The sequence below is a fragment of the Alligator mississippiensis genome, chromosome 4, assembly GCF_030867095.1.
Source record: "Alligator mississippiensis isolate rAllMis1 chromosome 4, rAllMis1, whole genome shotgun sequence".
In the NCBI taxonomy this organism is placed as follows: domain Eukaryota; kingdom Metazoa; phylum Chordata; order Crocodylia; family Alligatoridae; genus Alligator; species Alligator mississippiensis.
In genome coordinates, this window is record NC_081827.1 from 187,720,071 (window position 1) to 187,739,822 (window position 19,752).

At 41.0% G+C, this 19,752-nt stretch overlaps 1 protein-coding gene across 5 annotated transcripts in view; it reads right to left on the reverse strand.

Annotated features, from left to right (window-relative positions):
• Positions 1 to 19,752, reverse strand: part of ADARB1 (adenosine deaminase RNA specific B1) — a 209,159-nt gene that overhangs the window by 107,334 nt on the left and 82,073 nt on the right. Inside the window, exon 1 of one of the 5 annotated variants that reach the window (XM_019492153.2) lies at positions 10,580 to 13,304. The exons of the other annotated variants lie outside the window; for them this stretch is intronic. Coding sequence (XP_019347698.1) covers positions 10,580 to 10,679 — 100 coding nt within the window. The 5' untranslated portion in view covers positions 10,680 to 13,304. Of the gene's footprint in view, positions 1 to 10,579; positions 13,305 to 19,752 lie in introns of those variants that run through there. 5 annotated transcript variants of the gene reach the window in all.

The window sequence follows — 19,752 nt, forward strand, 5'->3', positions numbered from 1 at the left end:
ATAGTGCAAATAATTTCCCTGCAGACTGCATGACCCTTTACAGAATATACTTCTACTGCTGTTGCAACTTTCTAAGCCAGTCCATTTGACCACATCAGCAAAACAGCTCCTAGCTACAACCTCATTCTTCCCCTTACCACTTATCCTTCATAATCTCTTGCTCCTAGCTAGTATTCTAGTCTCCCCATTCATTTTTGCCTTAGCAGGTAACATTGGCTCAAGGTTTTAGTGCTTCAGAGCTTTATCACCAGCTTTTTAGCTTAGGCATGTTTTGTTGCACCACTTCTGATCCTTCAAGGTCTTGGGGCTTGTGCATCAGTGTATCAATAATCTAAGTAAAATATTTGATCGGGTTCTTTATTCAATCTAGGTATAGAGGCAGTCGGAGATGTAAATAGGAATTTTAGCACCCTGAACAGATGCAGAGATCCCCAGAGAATGGAAGGGGCATCAAGTCCTGTGAGTCGTATGGTACATGGGCTGCTGCTGTCTTGTGTGCTTCTGAACCTGAAGCACAAGCTCCCCACGTGCCACTATTTTGATCTCTCCTCTAAACTGGCACCCCACTTGCACACTCCTAGTTATGGTAGTAGAGGCAGAGATCACATTTTGTAAAGCAATTAGTGCAGTAGGACACTGGTTCACAAGTGGCAATTTCTGGACACTACAACACAAATAAAGCACAGAGGTTTGTAGCGTTAATGCAGTGAATAGGCACAATGAAACACCAAAGCACTCAGGGTTAAGAGTTTTTCAAAGGTAATCAGGTGCCTACTAAATGCAGATGGTGTGCACTGGATTTTCAAGAGCACTTGGCTTTGCATCTTTAGGCACCTAAACACCATGGAAAAATCTGGCCTGCAAGGGCCTCAGTTTAGGGTACCTACCTACACACCTTAAAATGTTGAGGCTCCCATTGGGGTATGCGAAGCAGGCAGTATTCGATTCAGATTCGGCCCCATTCGGGTAACAGAGATTCAATTCGCTGATTTGGATCACTGTCCTGATTTGATTCAGCCAAATCTGAATCTGAAGATTCAATTCTGATTTGACAAATCAGCGATTCGGCCATAGACACAGCTTTATATGTTTTTTCTACGTACCTCAAGGTACCAGGCACAGCTCGTGAGCACTGGGATGGTGGGGTGGATGGAGCATCTGATGGAAGTGCAGGGGGGTCCCCCACATGCTTGGCAGCAGACTCCTCCACACCATCCGGCTTGGCAAGCAGCTGCAGGGGGACCCCAGGTACCCCCCGAGACCCAGGAGGCACTAGTTGCCAAGCCAGGGGGTGTGGGGGTCCCCTCACGTGCTCCGCAGCAGACCCAGAAGTGGACCCACTGCTGACCGTGCAGGGCACTCCATGGGATGCTCCATCTGCCCCACCATCTCAGCATTCACGAGCCGTGCCTGGTACCTTGAGGTACATAGAAAAAACATATAAAGCTGTGACTATGGCCGAATCGTTAAATCTCCGATTCGATTTGGAGGCTTCCGACTCAATTCAGGGAGACTAATGGGTCTTCTGATTTGATTCGGATTCAGAGATTCAGCCACTGAATTGGGCAGAATCTCCTCCGAATCAAATCAGTGACTGAAGCTTCACACAACCCATGCACAGGTTCCGAGGATTTATAAAAACAGGCACAGCCACAAGGTGCAAAGACAAAACTTAATATTTGTCCTTGAAGACTTAACTAACACAAAAAGGTGTGCTGCGAGTGCCTAGGAACTGAGATAGCACCTCCCACAGTGATGCTCTTGCTCTGAGTGAAGTCTCTGAACATTAGGGATGTGAAAGGTTAAACGATTAATCATTTAAGCAATAAGGCCAGTGATAACCAGTTAGCTTACCAGTTATTGTTTAGTGCATGGTGGGGCTCAGTCTGGCAGGGAGCAGAGGGAGGAGTGGGAGGAAAGGGAAGCCACGTAGTGTCCCAGCAGGAAGCAGAAGGTAGCAGGAGGAGTGGGGGGCAGACAAGGGCGACTAATACTCATAGACTATGAGGTTAAAGAGGGAAACAGCAGGGGGGGCTGATGACTCATCATCTATTAAGCAATTAGCTGATCATTTACAGGTGCTCCCTTGCTCCCAGCACAGGGCTACACATGGGTTGTGTTGTCTGGCTGGGCTTGCGCCCCATTCCCTGCCCCCCCAAGGGCCACAGGAGCAGATTCCAGCGGCAGCTGTTGTATCATTAGTTAACCATTTAACTATTATAATTAGAGTATGTTAAATATTTCTTTAAATGATATTTATATCCCTACTGAACACCACTGTAATATACATAATAAAATATATTATGTAACATAACTGAAATCCAAAGATGGAAAATATTTATGAGTTAATGCCTGAGTTTGTACAGGCTTTACAAAAATTGACTTCAACAGGAATTCAAGAGGGTGGTCCAGAGCCTGAGGGTTTAAATTACTCAATAAAAGGCATACCCCAGTACAGAAAGCTTTTCCTATTTTTTTCCAATACAAACAAGACCAAAAAACAAACAAACAACAGACCTTTTAGAAAATAGTTAAAACATTTATTTGACCTAGCCAGGTTCCTATATTTGTTTTTGAAACGTGACAAGGAAGTTTGGACACTTTCCCTGAGTAGTCATACTAGACTGGGGTAGGCAACCCCCAGCACATGTACCAGAGCATGGCACATGAAGGCATTTTGCTTGGCACTTGCACCTCAGGGCAGACAGCAGGGAAGGGGCCAGGGCTACACTGCCACAACAAGGATCAGGACCCTCATGGCTCCCCCACTGTCCACCCCCGCACGCCAACATCTTTCAAGTCAAGGCTGTGGGTGTTTTTGGCACTCCACCCAAAAATATTGTTGACCCCATACTAGACTATATAAATACTAATGAGGCTATAACGATACTCATTGTTTGTACACTAATGCCATGACCAACCAGATTATGTGTTATCACACTATGAAATGTATTTGTCCATAGATAAGCAAACAGTAAAATTAATTTTGTAAACTGACAACAGGGCAACACACTGATTTTGTGCAATTAGAGGCAGAAACCACGTTCAAAATCCAGCTACCTGGAAGAACTATAATAAACTACAATTAAATGTCAGATACTCACGAACAAGGTGAAGGATCATAATTTTATCAATCTGAGTATTTTAACTCTTCACATAGCTGTGAGACAAAAATAGGTTGCATAATTCCTGCTTTCTAACATTACTGTGATACCAATTATGTACTGAATATGGCTGAAGCAGAAAAGTCAAATTAGAACCAGCCTCAAATCCCCACTTCTCCGAAGTTCACAAGTGTTTGGCACTCAGTCCACCAGCTCCCACTCCCAACCCCTTCTATGATATGATGCATTTAACCATTTAATTTGCATCTATATACCACATGTATTAAAGCCATCCAACAACCGGTGCAAATGTGAGCATATACTATATTTCAGTTTGTACTAAGAGCTAAAAGGCAAATAAGAAAAAAGTGCTAATCTCTTCAGCTATAAATAAAACATATATATAAATGAGTATCTAAACAACTCCTAAATAAATTGCCAGTTTTCCACAAGTACTAAGTACTTCCCATTGACCTTAGACAGTCTTGTAAAACACTGGGCCCCAGATTTTACAAGGTTTTTTAAACAGTTACATGAGAATGAATATATAATCCTTGAGAAAAATAAGTTAATTGTTAAAGCAAGACTCTAAGTGTTAGAAGAATATTAAGATTTCATTTAGACTAAACCACATTTTCTTCGGGTACTGGATTTCAATCTGCACAGTTTATTCCATTAAAATCAGAACTGAACTGAAACCAAACGCTGCATCTGTCATAAAATCTGTCCCTCAAAATCTTGAGCTGTATCTAATAGTTAGTTTGCAGACCACTACTAGGCAAACAGCACAATTATAAAAATCATCAGAACTACAACATACACAGTATTTTTAGAAAACTAACTTGCAAACTGCATCTATAAACAAACCAATGTTATGTTCCTGATCTCTTAGTGCTTGCTAAGAGCAAACAATTTCTAAATTGTAAGTACTGATAAAATCCTTAAGATGCTGGAATTTTTATAGCCTCCAGGACTTTACAGTCAGACAGTGGCATTCAACCTCTGGTCTGTATATCAAATACGATGCTGCACAAAGTTATTCCACAGCCAGAGCCAGCACGCAGGGCCAGGCCACTGTGTGAGGTTGTTCTGTGGCTGGATCCCCTGCCCTAACCCCCCCACACTTGGATCTGGCCTGCAGATGGGTCCTGCACCACCCTTCCAGTCTGTGAGTGCTTGAAGGTTGAGTACCACTAATCTACACTAGGGCTGTGAGAAGCTTCAGTGACCAATTCAATTCGGAGGAGATTCAGCACAATTTGGCAGCTGAATCTCCGAATCCAAATCGAAACAGGTGACCCATTAACTTCTCCAAATCAAATCAGCAGCTTCCGATTCGATTCAGAGAGATTCGACGATTCAGTCATCAACACAGCTTTCTATGTTTTTTCTACATACCTCAAGGTACCAGGCGCGCTCGTGAACACTGAGATGGTGGGGCGCATGGAACGTCCTATGGGAGCATGGGGGGGGGGGGGGGGGGCGCGGGTCCCCCGCGTGCTCAGCAGCAGACCCGGAAGCAGACTAGAAGTACTTCCAGACCACTTTCTGATCCACCACCGAGCGCATGGGGACCCACCTCCCCTGCATGCTCCTGTGGGACTCTATCCACCTCACCATCTCAGTTTTCACGAGCTCTGCCTGGTACCTTGAGGTACGTAAAGAAAACATATAAAGCTGTGTTTATGGCCGAATCACTGATTCTCCGAATCACAACTGAATCTTCAGATTCAGATTTGGCCAAATCAAATCGGGACAGTGATCTTCAATTCACTGATTCATTGCTGTCCCCAGAATTGGGCCGAATCCAAATCTAAATCAAATACTGCCCGCTTTACACACCCCTAGTCTACACCATGTTTAAAATGGACTCCTCAAAATTCAATAGTCTGTGGATGTGAAACTACTTTTTATTTTGACATGTACCTGCTAAACTAGATTGGAATTCAACTACCCCTGTGCCCATTTCAGAAAGTCTTCAAAAGGGTAAACCATGAAAGCACTAAGTATCGGGTTCAAAGTACAAGGATAATAACAGGGACTAATTCTCCATTTATCTATCATGTTTAGAAACCCGGGTCTCAAATATGGATTGTTGGCCTTATCGCATTGCTTTTGTAACCCTATCTAGGTTTTATAATAACCTAGGAAATTGTATCCATTGGGCCTTTGAAGATCACAGCTAGTGCTACCTGAACTCAATCACACAAGGGCACAAATGTAAAGTTAAATCAAATTTGGTTGATAGATGCTAGAGATATCCACTTTTGAATGGACACTGACTCAGGTTACAAAACTGACTCCAAGGCTGACCTCACATGCATGGCTGGTGAGCACAGAATGATTAGAAAGTTGTTGTAGTGGCCAAATAATAGGTGGATGAAGCCACCTATGACCTATACACTTTTGCCCAGAATGCCAATGCCACCACCACCCTGACCAGCCCAAGTACAAGAGCAGCTGGGTGATGTGCATTGTAGGATGCCTAAAGAACCACCTTGGCCTTCAGGACGCTGTGTTACAACAACTGCATAGACATTCTCTGCAAATACCAGGAAAAAAGGGTTAGCGAATTTTTCACAGAACATTGGCTAGTTTTGTTCCAGGTTAGTGGTCATATATACATACAGTTTGCCACAGGAGAAAATCAACTGTCCTGTAACAGACATGAAACAACTCCATGCTCTTGGAGTAGTAAGAAGCTGACATAACACACAAAGAACGCAGGGGCAATGTATATGAAGTTTGTGTGAACAATCACTAACAAAATATCAAAAGAAACTGAAAAGCTCTTAGCTTTTGAGGATTTAAGCTACACCTTTTAAAACGAAATTATTTTCACTAATGCATTTTAGTAACAGGAAAAGGTGTTTCATACACTGAACTACATAACTGTATATCCCCATTCCATAACTATACATTTTGCAGTGCTTTAACAACTGAAGATACAACCAATAACACAAATAATTGAGCATTTTTATAATGTAGACTGCATGGTTATTTTTGTCATTTAACAGAAAATACAGCTAAAGTCAAGAAAATGCTGGGTGACAAATCTGGATCCAGTCTGTCTATCAGGAATAATTTAGGAATAATTGATCCTGCTCTGGAGCAGAGGCATAGTTTAGATCATGACTGTCCAACTTTTAAGTAGCCAGGGGTCACTCACCCCAGGGCCCTTCCCCCCAAGCTGCATGGTGTGCACATGTTCAAGTGGCTGCTCCCAATCCCCACTGTACCAAGGTTTGGGGGGGTGGGGGTGATCCCCACCCCACTATACTGTGCGTGGATGGACACCATGCACACACACAGGCACCCCCTCCCACACTGCTATACTATGAATGAGTGGGTGCTCCCCCAACCCCTCTAAACCACATATGGGCTGGTGGGTACCCCCCACCCCCCTGCACTCACAGGGTGGACACTCCACTCACTGCCCCTGAATGGTGCAGCACCCTGCCTTTCAGCTCCCAGGCTCCCGATTCACTGGGTTGCATTGGCACTTCACGCTGCCAGCTCACCCAGTACCACTGGCTGTGCCATACCACAGCACCATGCTCCCTAAGGCTAGATGAGGTAGAATGTGGAGAAGGGAGGGGCACACCCAAGATCCTGACTACTTGCTTTGACAGCTGGATGGATGCTCAGAGCTCACAGGTTAACCCCACGCAAGCCATAAGTGGTCTGCTAGCCACCAGTTGGTCTGCCGTGGTCTAGATGACCACTCAAAGTTTCTTCTACTCTTTTTTTCTATGATCACAGAGAAGACTCAAAAAGTATTTGTTATAATAATTTAAACTAGGCACATTCACCAGAATGTGGAGTTAATAAATTGTAGTAGAACCTTGCTAATTCCTCCTAATGATAGAAAGACCTATGGAGAATTAATTAACTCTGAAAGTTAACAACTGAACAAACCAGAAAGATAATGTATCAAAAATGTACTTTGTTGCATTTATTTTGGCATTTTTTTGCAATAGCTTCAATAGACAAGTGCCAACTTCTGCTTTTTTCATCCTGAATCTTGTTTCATCATCACTTCATCTCTTCCAGTCTTCCCTCCTCAATAAACCCCTTGTTTTGTCCTAAATAAGACTTGATTGGTTAGCTTTCTGGAAAGACTATCATTCATTTTACAGTACCTTGTACAACAGGGCACTAACTTTTTAGGGTTCTAAGACAGTACTGTACACTAGACTAGGACTATACTGTGAAGTTCCATTTATTCTACTCAAATAATGCAAATTTTATGAAATTTTACTACAACTAACTGCTGTGAAACCTTTCTGGGAAGTGAAGAAACCAGAAATAGTTGTGTGCGGACCGAGATGGACACAGGCAAACAGTGTGCATCAACAAGGTTCTAACTGCACTTGCAAATGTCCACAAGGGTCTAAAACTTGCCAGAGGCATGTGTCTGATTTTTCCCCCCAAACAGATATGTTTTAAGAGTCTGTATAATAAATGATGGATTATTTTAATCTTCTTTTAGATAGGAAAAAAACTGCACACACACTGAACGTGAGCTTGCTCTTGCTACTGCGTTTCCATTGAATTTAATGGATCGTCTTTTACGTCGATTTCAATAAAAATAGAATTGAGTCCTCAGGACCAGATTTTCAAAGCTATTCAGTTTGCAACACCTCCCATTCAAGTTACCATTTTCAGAGACAGGAGTCTAAACTTAGGGTTCTACCTCCTCAAATAAGCTCCTTTCCTGAAAAGAGAAACTTGATCAATTTTCTAATCACATACAACTTGGTTCAGGCAACATTTCGAAGAAAATATTTTGACTTCTTAGATATTTAATGTATTACTAAAAATAATGAACTATTGTGTTATACAAAAACATCCTGAAACATACAAAAACATTCCTGTAGACTGATATGACATTTCTAAGACTGAAAACTGTATTATAATGTATGAGAAGAAAAAGAACATTTATGAAATTCACATTTCCACTTTATTGATGTCAAATGTAAACAAATGCTCAACAGCAGGGTAAAAGCAAGACCAATTACTGACATGTAATGTATTACATTCGAAATTAAAATACATGTTGGGAGTCATCCTTGCTCACTGAATTCATTGGGACAAAAGATCTCTATTGCTGTCTGAAAAAATGGTATAAAATATTTTTATTAGTATAAAAGGAATTTTTATGTGTCATAATTTTATAAATAAAATTTGTTTGGATTTGATTAGAAGTATATGCTCATTAAAACCTTAAGTGGTCTATGTTGTGTTGCAACTTGTATTTTAAACAAGCTTAAAGGTTAGGCTTTCCTTCTTTATACTTGTGCAGAAATTTACAAGCCTCAGTTTTCTCTTTTGGTATACTTTTGGGTTCAATAAAACACATGTATTTTATAAGGTATTTAGATCATGTGACAGGGTTACTTTAGTTACAAAACATAATTTTCTCTTCCAAATGAAAAAAAAAGGGAAAGTTAGAAAAGTTTTTTTATCACTGCTCAACCAGACTTTCTAATGAAATGTTCATTTTGTCACGCTTTATTATAGACTCATTTAATGATTAATTTGAATTTATGAACAGAAGAGATCATGAACTTTAAGCAATACTTCTAAATGGAAACAATGTTTGCCTGCAGTAGAATTATTATTAAGAAAACAATTGCCAAATTGCTTTTTAGTGAAATGTGCCATTTGATAAAATCCATAGAAAGGTATCTACATTTAAACTGCCAGGTCAAAATCTTCAAATCCAGTAAAGTTAACTGAATAACTTAGCCTCTCCCAGATTTTTGCCCCCCTAACCTGTTCTAAACTACAATGATCCATAATGTTTGAACACACACACACACAAAAAAATCAAGAAAAATACAATCACCTTTATAGCAATTTATAATGCTTCTGAAGAGTAAAGGTATCATAAAGACATAGCTGATAATGCTGGTATGGGTTCAAATACTCAAATTCCATAAGTAATATGTTTTGTAAAAAACATCAAATGCTGTAAAAGCCTGATTCCAGGTTAGAACAGCTATTACCTTTCCTTAGGGGTACTGTTTCAAAGTTTCTACCATCTTTCTACTGTCTTCTAAGATACAGCAGCATGATATTAAAATAGTTTGATGTGTATAATTAAAGCATGTGGAAAGATACAGATTTTTTTTAGGATATAGCCAGAGGGATTTGGTAACTAAATGCAGTTAATATGGTTAAAAGTTTCTGAATAGAAACACATTTACTGTTGTATTTTAATTTTAATCTAAACAGCATTTAACAAGGAGACCCTGTACTGCTAAATATACTACATGCGAGCCATATCAACTGACCAGATATAAAGGTGAGTGACATTTAGAAGAGTAATACCTGCATGGAAATAGAGTCAGAAAAACATTACATAACAACAAAACTGCAACCTTATGCTTCAAAAGCGTTACACATTTTATGAAATACCACAATATAATATTATACATAATATATTAATATATATTAATCTATTATTATATTATATACATTATATAATATATTGTATTATGTTCCATTTCTTAAACTATGCCAAGTACTCATACCTATGAAAACAGCAAAAGCATTACTGAATCACAGTGTTTACTAGTATCACAGCTTGTAGTATTTTGTATTTTTGTATAGTTGGAAAACACTGAATATCGCTGGGGCACACTATTTTTTTAATTTATTTATTTGTGTGCGCGCGTGTGTGAGTAAACACACACACATATACATATACACATACACATTTTATGTTATATCTTTAAAATAGTGTGTCGCAGTGATATTCAATATTTTCCCAAGACATGATACTAGTAAACACTGTGATTCAGTAATGCTTTTACTGCTTCCATAGGCATGAGTACTTGGCATAGTTTAAGAAACTGAATATTTCCTACTTTGCCTATTCTAAATATCTGAATACCAGAAAAGTGGTTGCATGAACATCAATAGAAATCTAAATGCAGTTTAGGTTTGTATGCATCTTTTCACTAACTCTGTGAGAAAAATGTACAGTAGTCTAAATAGCTAGATTAATTTATACTCACTGTTAAAGATAGGCTCATTTTAAACTTTAAAAAATAATATTTTATATATTCTTTCTGAACATCTTCCAAGGCAGATAAAGTCTGGCAATGAAAATAAAATGGAGTGGGGGGGAGTAAATAAACAAAACACACACAGTTGTGCAACTTGAGAACAGCTTCATTTCTGTCCAAAAATAAACATTTCAAACTTTTAAAGCAAAGAAGGAAAATGAAATATGTTGGAAAATTATGTGGCTTCCATTTGAAGAGGACTGCTTTTGTTGCTTAACAGACAAAGCATAATGGAAAAGTTGGATCTTTTCAAAAACAGAATTGTAACAGATTTAAAAGGAATTCTAATACATTTAATAATTAAGGTACAGCACAATTCTAAAAGTGTAACCCATTTATTTTCTATTTAACAAAATCTCACCAATAACTGTATTGACAATACAAAAATTAACATACTACCTTTCCTCTCAGAACGTTTCTTACGCCTCCTTTTATAGCGACGCTTCACAATGCTGAACAAAGTCCCCATATTCAAAGTCGCAGTTAGGAAAGATGCCATCCAGGCTAAAAGCTACGATCCACAGCCAGCAACAGTCACCAGGGTGCTATGTCTCACTGTCTCCCTTAATAACTCACAGTATTAATACAGTAAGGCTTAACAAGAACCATTAACCCTTTGTTATGTCAGGACCACAAACTCTCCTAGTCTATTCAAGGTCCATTCATCAAACTGCAGGATTAACTGCACAGTATACTAAACACTGCAGTTCATTCCCACCATCTGCAAGAGGCACATGTGACAATTAACCCTTAAATATTTTTTTGAAAATGACAAAGAAAAGATGTAACATTTTCATAAGACTGAACATGCTTTTCCAGGAATGAGAACACTAAATCCACACCAACTGGTTACATTCTCTCCCTTTCACCTGTTTAAAACATGTTTATAAGAGAAAAGCCAAGATCACTTAAAGTAAAATTAAAAAGCAAGGAAAAAAAGGTCCCAACAGCAATGTTAACTCAGTCAAACTGTGTTCCCCTCTATATTTTATAGCTATTTAACAAGTCAAATATTTAAAAAAGAAATGAAACAAGAACATCCACATACTATATATGCTGGGTACATGCAACATGCAAAGTATCTCAAAGAAGGTACATAAATGTATCACTATTTGCTGCTGTGAGTGCCTAGATGTCAAGTGTTGACATTTTGAGCACATACAGCATTATACATTTTAGGTTATATTGCTTGCTTTCTAAGAAAACAAGGATAAATGCAGTCAATAAATATGTCTCTATTATTGATGAAAAATGTATGTTTTTTGACATACCGTGTGCTAATATTCCTGCAGGAATCTTGACTTTGGCTTTTCTTGAGTCTTACTTTAACTATTAAAACTTAATGTAGCATTAGTGTAGTGTGAGCTTTCAGTTTCATATACTGCACATATTTATATACACAAACATGCATATATTTTACACAGGTAGGTACAAAAATATCATGCATAGATACATAAATATCCAAGTTAAGTGTGTGTTTACATAAACACTTTTTACATGTATACATGCACAGAGTGCCTGTTCTTGCAATATTAACACACTTCAGGAAATTAAACAGAGTAAAGAAAATAAAAAGAGGTCTTGCAACATACTAAATCATGCTGAATCCTCAACCCAGGTAACTGAGCTAAATTTGAATACAGGCCCATTAGATCTGGGGCACAGAACACAATATTAACTGCTAGCACTAGTAAACTGTTATCCTCTAAGTAAATCAGTTGCTAGAGAGGTACTTTTTAATAGAGGGATGAGATAGGAACCCACATATTCCACTAAAAAGCATTAAGTAAACTGTGCAGCAATGCCCCGATATTCTCCTATAATGTTTATTCTAGCAAGAGAATTCCTTTCATTTCCTTTCCCCATTGCTCCCACCCATCTCACACACTTAACTCTCTCTCACAGTATTGTGGTAAAATAGACTTTAGCCAGTTGCTATCTAACTTTTAGTCAAATCTGAGCAGACAGAGGAACAGATGATTAAATGCATTTTGATGTCAGGGTAGACATCCATATGTGGAGATGTCTTCTGAACATGCTTTCACTGATGTCTTCAAAATGTTCATAAGTTTGATATTCAAGAATAATCTATTCCTACTTAAACCACAGCTTTCTTTGGGCTAGGCTAGTAAACAGCCACACCTCTGACTACCAATTTGAGAACACACCAATAATCTAAAGAATTAGACCTTATATAGTTAGAAAGAAAAGCATTCAGAACAAAGTGAAGGCAACTAAAGCAGTGACATCTATAGTGAGGCCAGAGAAAGTTTTAGAACAATAGCTTTAAGAGATTAACTCTCTCAATTATCACCATGAAACATTAACTTGACAGTCCAATGATCATTTTAAATATCAGCAATGATGGATACTTACGATAAAAAAGAGTAATAAGAGAAACAATGACATTATGATCTGTGCAACCTACTGAGAAAAATCTCATTTGATGCAATGATGATGACATGGAGATTGACCTGAGTTTATTTACCCTTTTCTAATTCAGTCAGAGGAACCCAAGACGACATTGAGCCCAATCATACCCTACTCAACCATATCTTCTCTAGAACAGCAGGGTCTTATCCTTCCTAGCGGTAAGAAAACTCTCAGACAAGTTGCTTTCTGGCTCAACTCCACTAAAGGCAGGTTTCCAGATGCAAACAATGCATTCTTGCTGTCATTTTATGTTCTCAAACTCTTCCCTTCTTAACTGAAGACTAGAAATATTCCTTTTCTTTAAAAATGACATTCAAATTCTTACATCAGACTCTGGAAGTTGAAATCTGATCCAAGTGTCTGTTGTATTTGATTTACTTTGGTTCTGCTCAAGGGTGAAGCTGAATCAGACTGACTCAAAGGCAAAACCAAGGAGCCCAATAAAATTCACACAATCATATTTTCAATGTTTGTACAGTCTACTTAGGATGTATTTCAAGAAGATGCAGTTTGGCCTTGTGCCAGAGCTTATAATTGTACCATACTCTTTCCTGTTTTCCTTATTTTCAAGATACTACTGCTTGCTGATGAATGAATGGCTCTACATTTAAGTTTAAAATTTCAGTTCACATCATTAAGTGCTACATGACGTGTTACCCAAAATAAGAACAAATATTTTACTTAATCATAACTAAAAAAGATGACTACTTATCTGGCACACTGTACAGCAGCCAATTAAAAAAAATATATCAGACTTATATACCAGATGCAGCTTATCTAGAATGAAGTGGATAGCCAGAGTTTGTTTAGCCTAAAGGAGGGAGAAAAAGAGAAGGGGGAATTTATGTCATTCAGAAACATAGAAAAGGAAAAATAATTTATGAGAATGAGAACACCCTTTCCCTTTAGAGAAACTGGATATTTCTTAAAAGAGTATTGTGTCCAGTAGTCAGAAGGCCCCATTCTATTAAACTGATCACCAGAGGAAAGCAAGAGAAGATACAAGAACTTAGAAAAGGGACCCAACCCCAACTATCCCCAAAGAACACACCACTATTTATCTGAGAAAGATTAGTACCACCTCCCAGCACTGTGTCCCCACATTTTCTATTTCTGTCATCCCTTTGTTTAAAGAAGTTTAAACAGCAGGCTCAGTCTTTGAGATCAAGACCTTCCACCATATTACCATTCTGTAGTACCTTCCACCTTTAACTGCATTCCAAAATTCTCAGGCTTCTGTCTATATACAGGACAGTGAGAAAAAAAACAAAAAAACAAACCCAACAAATTCTGAATTTCACAATCAGCAGTCTTACTGTTTTCCATAGGAAGAGGTCAATTTCAAAGGAAAGTTGAGATGGCTGTCCCCTCCTCCTGAAAACTTTTATCTTAAGCTCCAGAAGAGAAGTGGCAGCAGCACAGAAGCATGCAGAGTGTGAAGGACAGTCTGGGAAATATAGTTCTGTCAAGCAGCAGTGAGCAGCAGTCCATTTTTTGGCCACCAACACCCATGTCAAGCAGCCAAAGACGCACCAGTTCTTGGTGGCCAAAAACACTGGTCCACATTCCTCCCAGCAGCAGCAAACTCCAGTTGCCTCTGCATCACTTCCTGCTGCTGGAGCCTCTGAAGTCAGAGCCCTGAAAGCAAGGTACAGAGGGAGGTGGAAAATGGGACTTCACAGGGCGCAGTGCTAGCCAGTTACATGTCTGACAGAACTCAGTCATCTCTCTGATTTTTTACTTGCAGATACTATACTTATAAGGAAAAATTATTTTGAAAAAAGTCCTCAAATCCTTAATCTTGGAGGAAATGCAGATCAAATACCTGTCACTTCCATCCGAAACATACATTCTCCACCCACATCTAAAACCTATTATTATGCACTAGTAGACCACAGTAGGTTCAACTACTCATCTTCCTTCAGTATCCCTAATCAAACTTTTCCAGATAGCAAAGGTCTCTCCACTTCCAGGTTCTCAAAACCATGACCACTGTATGCTCACACTGCAATAGATCAAGTTCAATATTTGAATATACATAAAGTATTCAGTAGGTTGGTGCCTTGGAGGGGAACTCTGAGCGGGGTACCACCACTACAATCTTTGAAAAGATGGGGAATGAGAATAGCAAAAAGCAGGGGAGCGCCTGAAATAGAATATGCATCAGGGAAGCAAACAGAATGAAATGAAGAAGCTCTGGACTTTGGTCAAGACTTGCATAAGCACTCAAACTAATCAATCTCCCATGTTTGTGGGGGGTATAAACTTGAGAATTTGGAACACAGTACCTGACATTTCTTAAAAGAATAAGATTGAAGATTAAAAAATTCTTTACAAGTGCAGCAGAAATGATTCTAGAAAATAGTTGTATGTAATTTTTAAAACTCACATAATAGATTACCAGACTATTTGAGCAAGAACACATACTACAAACCTAAACTTGTTTCATTGTTACTATCAGCTAGAAATACTGGACTAGATTTTGTTGTCATTTACAGTAGAGTTAGTCTGGATTTAAAACAATGCAACAGAGATCAAAGACTGAACAATTTGGCCCTCTGTTTCTCCTCTTAAAATAATTCAGGTTAATGAACAATAAACCTTCCTATCATAATACTATACTTCTTCTGTATTGAAAGTCATAGTAATTTAAAAATTTACCAGCTTGACAAGGCAAACAGTATCCTAATTATGTTAAATTTATGTGCTATGAGCTGCAGATTACATTGAAAGGTTCATCAGCTCTTTTGTTACATTTTAATTTATTTCCAGACCACTCAATGAAGAATTCCTATAATTTATTGCCTAAGTCAGTATCTTTACTACCACATCTTACATGCATCTACATTGCTTCATTTTGCCATAAGACAAAATAGGAAAATAAGAGCATATTTTATGAACAGTATCTGCAAGATCAAGAGATTTTGCAGCAGGATATACATAGTGAAATCTAAAGCAATCAATCATATACCAAGATAAAAGTAACTACAATATAGTAGTTACTTAGTACACAGAACAAATTGAGTTTCTTATCTTAACAGTGTACTTTAAATTTCTAAATGCTGATGGGAGTACCTCTATACATTACTGTACACAGTTAGACAAGAGAAAACCAACAAATAAATATCCAACAGGATTGAAATTACAGGTGTCTTTAAGTACATTTTTGTAATTCCACAATGTCTTACACAAAGACAGGGTTTCTAGAGATCCAGTTTCATAACACTGGGCTTGATCTTTTTCCCCCTTAAATGCTTACCTGGAGTTTATATTTAAAATATACTTCAATGGAGATTTATCAGCCTTCACTGATTTCGGAATCAAGAATGGGATAGGGGGGTGGGGACATTATTTCTGGATAATTTGAGGAACCCAGCGGTTCAGGAACTGAGCTGGAAATACAATCTAGATTTTCTGAATTTCAATGCAGCTCCCAGTCCATTATATCACTCTTGTATCCTTTCCTAGTTCATTGACTAGATTTTATATCAACCGCTGGGGCATATTTCTGGACACAGGGGAAAAAGCTTGCAAGGGACAATTAAGTTAAGGAAGAATATAGGCCATTTTCCATTGGCTCTTCCACGAGCATTCTGGTGATTTTTGTCTATTTTCCCATTAGAATACGAGGGAGATAAAAAAAAAAAAAAAAGGTGGGGGGGCAGGGAGGGAGAGAAAAATCATTTAGAATCACCCTCTTGGCTTCCAAATAGAGCAGGGGCAGGCAAAATAAGGCCCATGGGCCAAATACAGCCCACGGGCCAAATACGGCCCACGAAGCCATTCTATCCAGCCCACAGGACCCCTAAAAAAAAAATCAGAAAATTAATTATGATCTTCCCATGGCTGCCTGTCAAAGATGACACTGTGCCAGCGGCAGTAGGACCTAGGAGGAGCCAGCACCAGGACTCAGCAGCAGCAGCAGCAAGGCCCGCCCAGCTCCGCTCCAACCCCAACCTCACCTCCCCGGCCCCCAGCCAGAAATTTCTTTCTAACAGAGGCTTCTGGCCTGGCACTCAGGGGGATCGCCCTCCCCTCCACCTGAGAGTAGAGAATCAGATAAGAATGGGCAAGTTTGGGGCAGGTAGGGAGGATCACCAGCACAGCAGGAGCCAGCCTGGCCCAGCTAGCACCACACTGTTCCCAGCTGGCTCCTGCTGCACAGTGTTGTCCTAGCCCTGCAGCCAGGAACCACACACCACTGGAGCAGTGAGCAGGCAGGGGCTGGTCAGTGGGGGGGAGAGGGGGGAAAGGAGAAGGGAAGAAAGGGTAGTGGTAAGGGAAAGGCAGTGGTAGCAGATACGGGGTAAAAGTGGCAGCAGGCTGAAGCGCGGGGCCCCAGAGGTCAGGGCCAGTGGCACCAGGAGCCAGCTGGGAACTGCAGGGACTGGGCTGGCTCCTGCTGCATTCTGTGGTCCCAACATTACAGCTGGGAACCACATGCTGTCAGGAGGTGCCCAGCCGAGCCGGTCAGCTCTGTCTTGCACCATGCAGGTCCCAGCTGCACCACCAGGATCACAGAATGCAGCAGGAGCCAGCCCAGTTCCCACAGTTCCAAGCTAGCTCCTACTGCTGCCTCTATCACAGGATCCATGCGCCTTCAGCTCCCGCGCTGGAGCTGGCTGCCTTCCTCACCCCCTGCTGCGCAGGTCCACAGACTCCACCAGGAGTGAAGGGAGCCCCATCCCCTGCTTCCCTGTAGAGTCCAGCGTGCGGCTTCCCCCAGTGCAAGTGCGGGAGCTGCAGGCGTGTGGCGCAGATCCCCCATGATAAAGGTGGCAGGGCAGGCTGCACTCTTCCCTCCCTGTGCGCAGCACTGGCTGGAGCCATGCGCTGCCGGGCACCAGTGCTTGCTCCAGGCCCAAGCTCCCTGAGACCCCTGCCTGCTGCTGCCGGCAGCAAGGATCTGCGTGCCATGTGGGGGAGTGTGTGGGGTGTCCCCACATCTCCCAACCTTCCTCACCCCACAAACCTCACACACCTGCCCCCTACCCCCACATATACACACACCCCAACATACCCTATGCCCCCGACATCCACACCCCCTTACAAACCTCCACTCCCCATCATACACACACACTCCCCCTGACATGACACCATACATACACACTCCCCCACAACATCCCACACACAATATAAAAGAGTAAGACTTTATGTGGCAGAGCACCTTTGGTGCCTGCCACTTTAAAGGCTTAGAATAAGCAGCATAGCAGCCTGCAGGTGGTTGCACTCCCAAACAGGGGTCATGTGACCATCAGGATATGTTTCCGCTCTGGCTGGAACTGCTGCTCTCATAACTTGCAGGTGCAGGGAAGGAACTATGGGGATGACAAGAGGTTCCTGGTCCTGGGGCATGATGTAAAACTACACCCTGCTAGGGTTGAATCATGTGGTGGGACCACCCCACCACAGGCAGCCCCCAGGAAATGCCACACCAGTTGTCTCCCTAGTAAAAGGCAAGTATGGGGAACCTTATAGCCTCAGCCCCCACAACCTGGTGGGTAGCCTGGCTGTAGGAACAGGAAAGGGGCCAGGCACATCTACAGACACCTGAGCCCTATGGGGTGTAAGACTCCAAGGCCCCAGTAAAGGGGGACTGAGTAGTGGCCCCATCAAGGGGGCAGAAGAGTGGCCCAGAGAGGGTATAGAGGCTGAGTTCAGCCCAGTGTGGGGCAGAAGGCTGGCAGCCACATACAGTAGGATCTGTGTGAGGGGGGCCTGAAGGGCTGCATGTGGGCCGACTAGAGTATGTGAGCAAAGAAGCCTGAAGGGCCATGTAGAGTAGGGCAGGATGAGTGGGGGACCCAAAGGGCTGCACAGAGTAGGGCAGGATGAGTGAAGCCCAGTGAGGGGCAGAATGATTGAGGCCCAGAAGTGGGCAGTGTGTTTGGGGTCCTGAGAAGGGCATAGTATTAGAGGCCCAACAAGGGGCAGAGTTTGGCCCACCCACAGGCCAGAGTTGTCACAAACTTGGGTTACCATGTGTGAGGCATGGGATACAGTATAGGGAAGGTTAGAGCTGTGTATAGCACCCTAGGCATTGGGGCATTTAATGGGCAGCCTCCTGCATTATTACATCTTCTTTTATATGCCAAGTCATGGCAGACGAGACAGGGCAGACTGCCTTAGACAGGTGGGCAGGCTGACACCGGGACTGGCCTCATGACAGCCCCTGTCACACTTTATTTTTGAGTTATTATGCAATCCCTTCTATATATAGTACACAAAAATAAATCATGACAAAGATTTTTTGTAATATAATTAAAATATGCTTTAGTAGGTGTTTGACTTGTAGTGTATGATTTGGTTTTTTTCTGGTTCCAAGATGGCAACCTTCCCTCCCAAAAGGAGTATTTCTGGGGGCAAGGGGAGGGACTTCTGGTGGCAAAAATCAGTGGCTAGGGGTTGGGATGTCCAGTCCCAATATGGCAACCAAGGGTCAGGACAACTGTCAAGGGGTGGGGCTACCCATACAGCCCTCAACAGTTCACCAAAACTCATTAAGCAGTTCACCAGCCAAAATAATTGTCTGCCCCTGAGCTTAAACTGCCTTTATCTATACAATTTTAAATGGCTTGGAAACAGCCTTATAAAGACAGCCTCTTCCCCACTGCTATGCTGTCATTAGTGAACGTGCTCAAGTCCCTTTAGTTTAAATTAGAGATTCTGGCAAAGTATTCTCATACTCTCTTCCTGAATGAATTTTAGAATTCATTCCAAACCCCCTTTATTCAAAACACCTCTAACCCATGGATCTTCAAGAAACACTGAAAGATTGTACCACAGGTATCATCCCTTTTTTTATTTAACTATCACTTTACACAGTAACCTCCAACTTGGGTTAAGAGGCACAAAGGCAAATTCAGTCTTGAAAAACTGTCTATTTTAGACACAGTTCAATGCAAGTGGCTGAGGCATCGTAAAGAACTACCAGCGAGAAAGCCAAAGCCAATAGATGCGAACAAAAAGGAATACAGCAGAACAAATCTCATCAGCAAGGAAGATGACAGCAGTATTATGGCAGTAGATGAAAGTCTGCAAGTCTGTTTTTGCAGATGAAAGTCTGCAAATCTGTTTTGTTTTTTTTTCCTAGAGACAGAGCAAAAAAGAAAATTCAGGGTGTACAAACAAATGAGGTA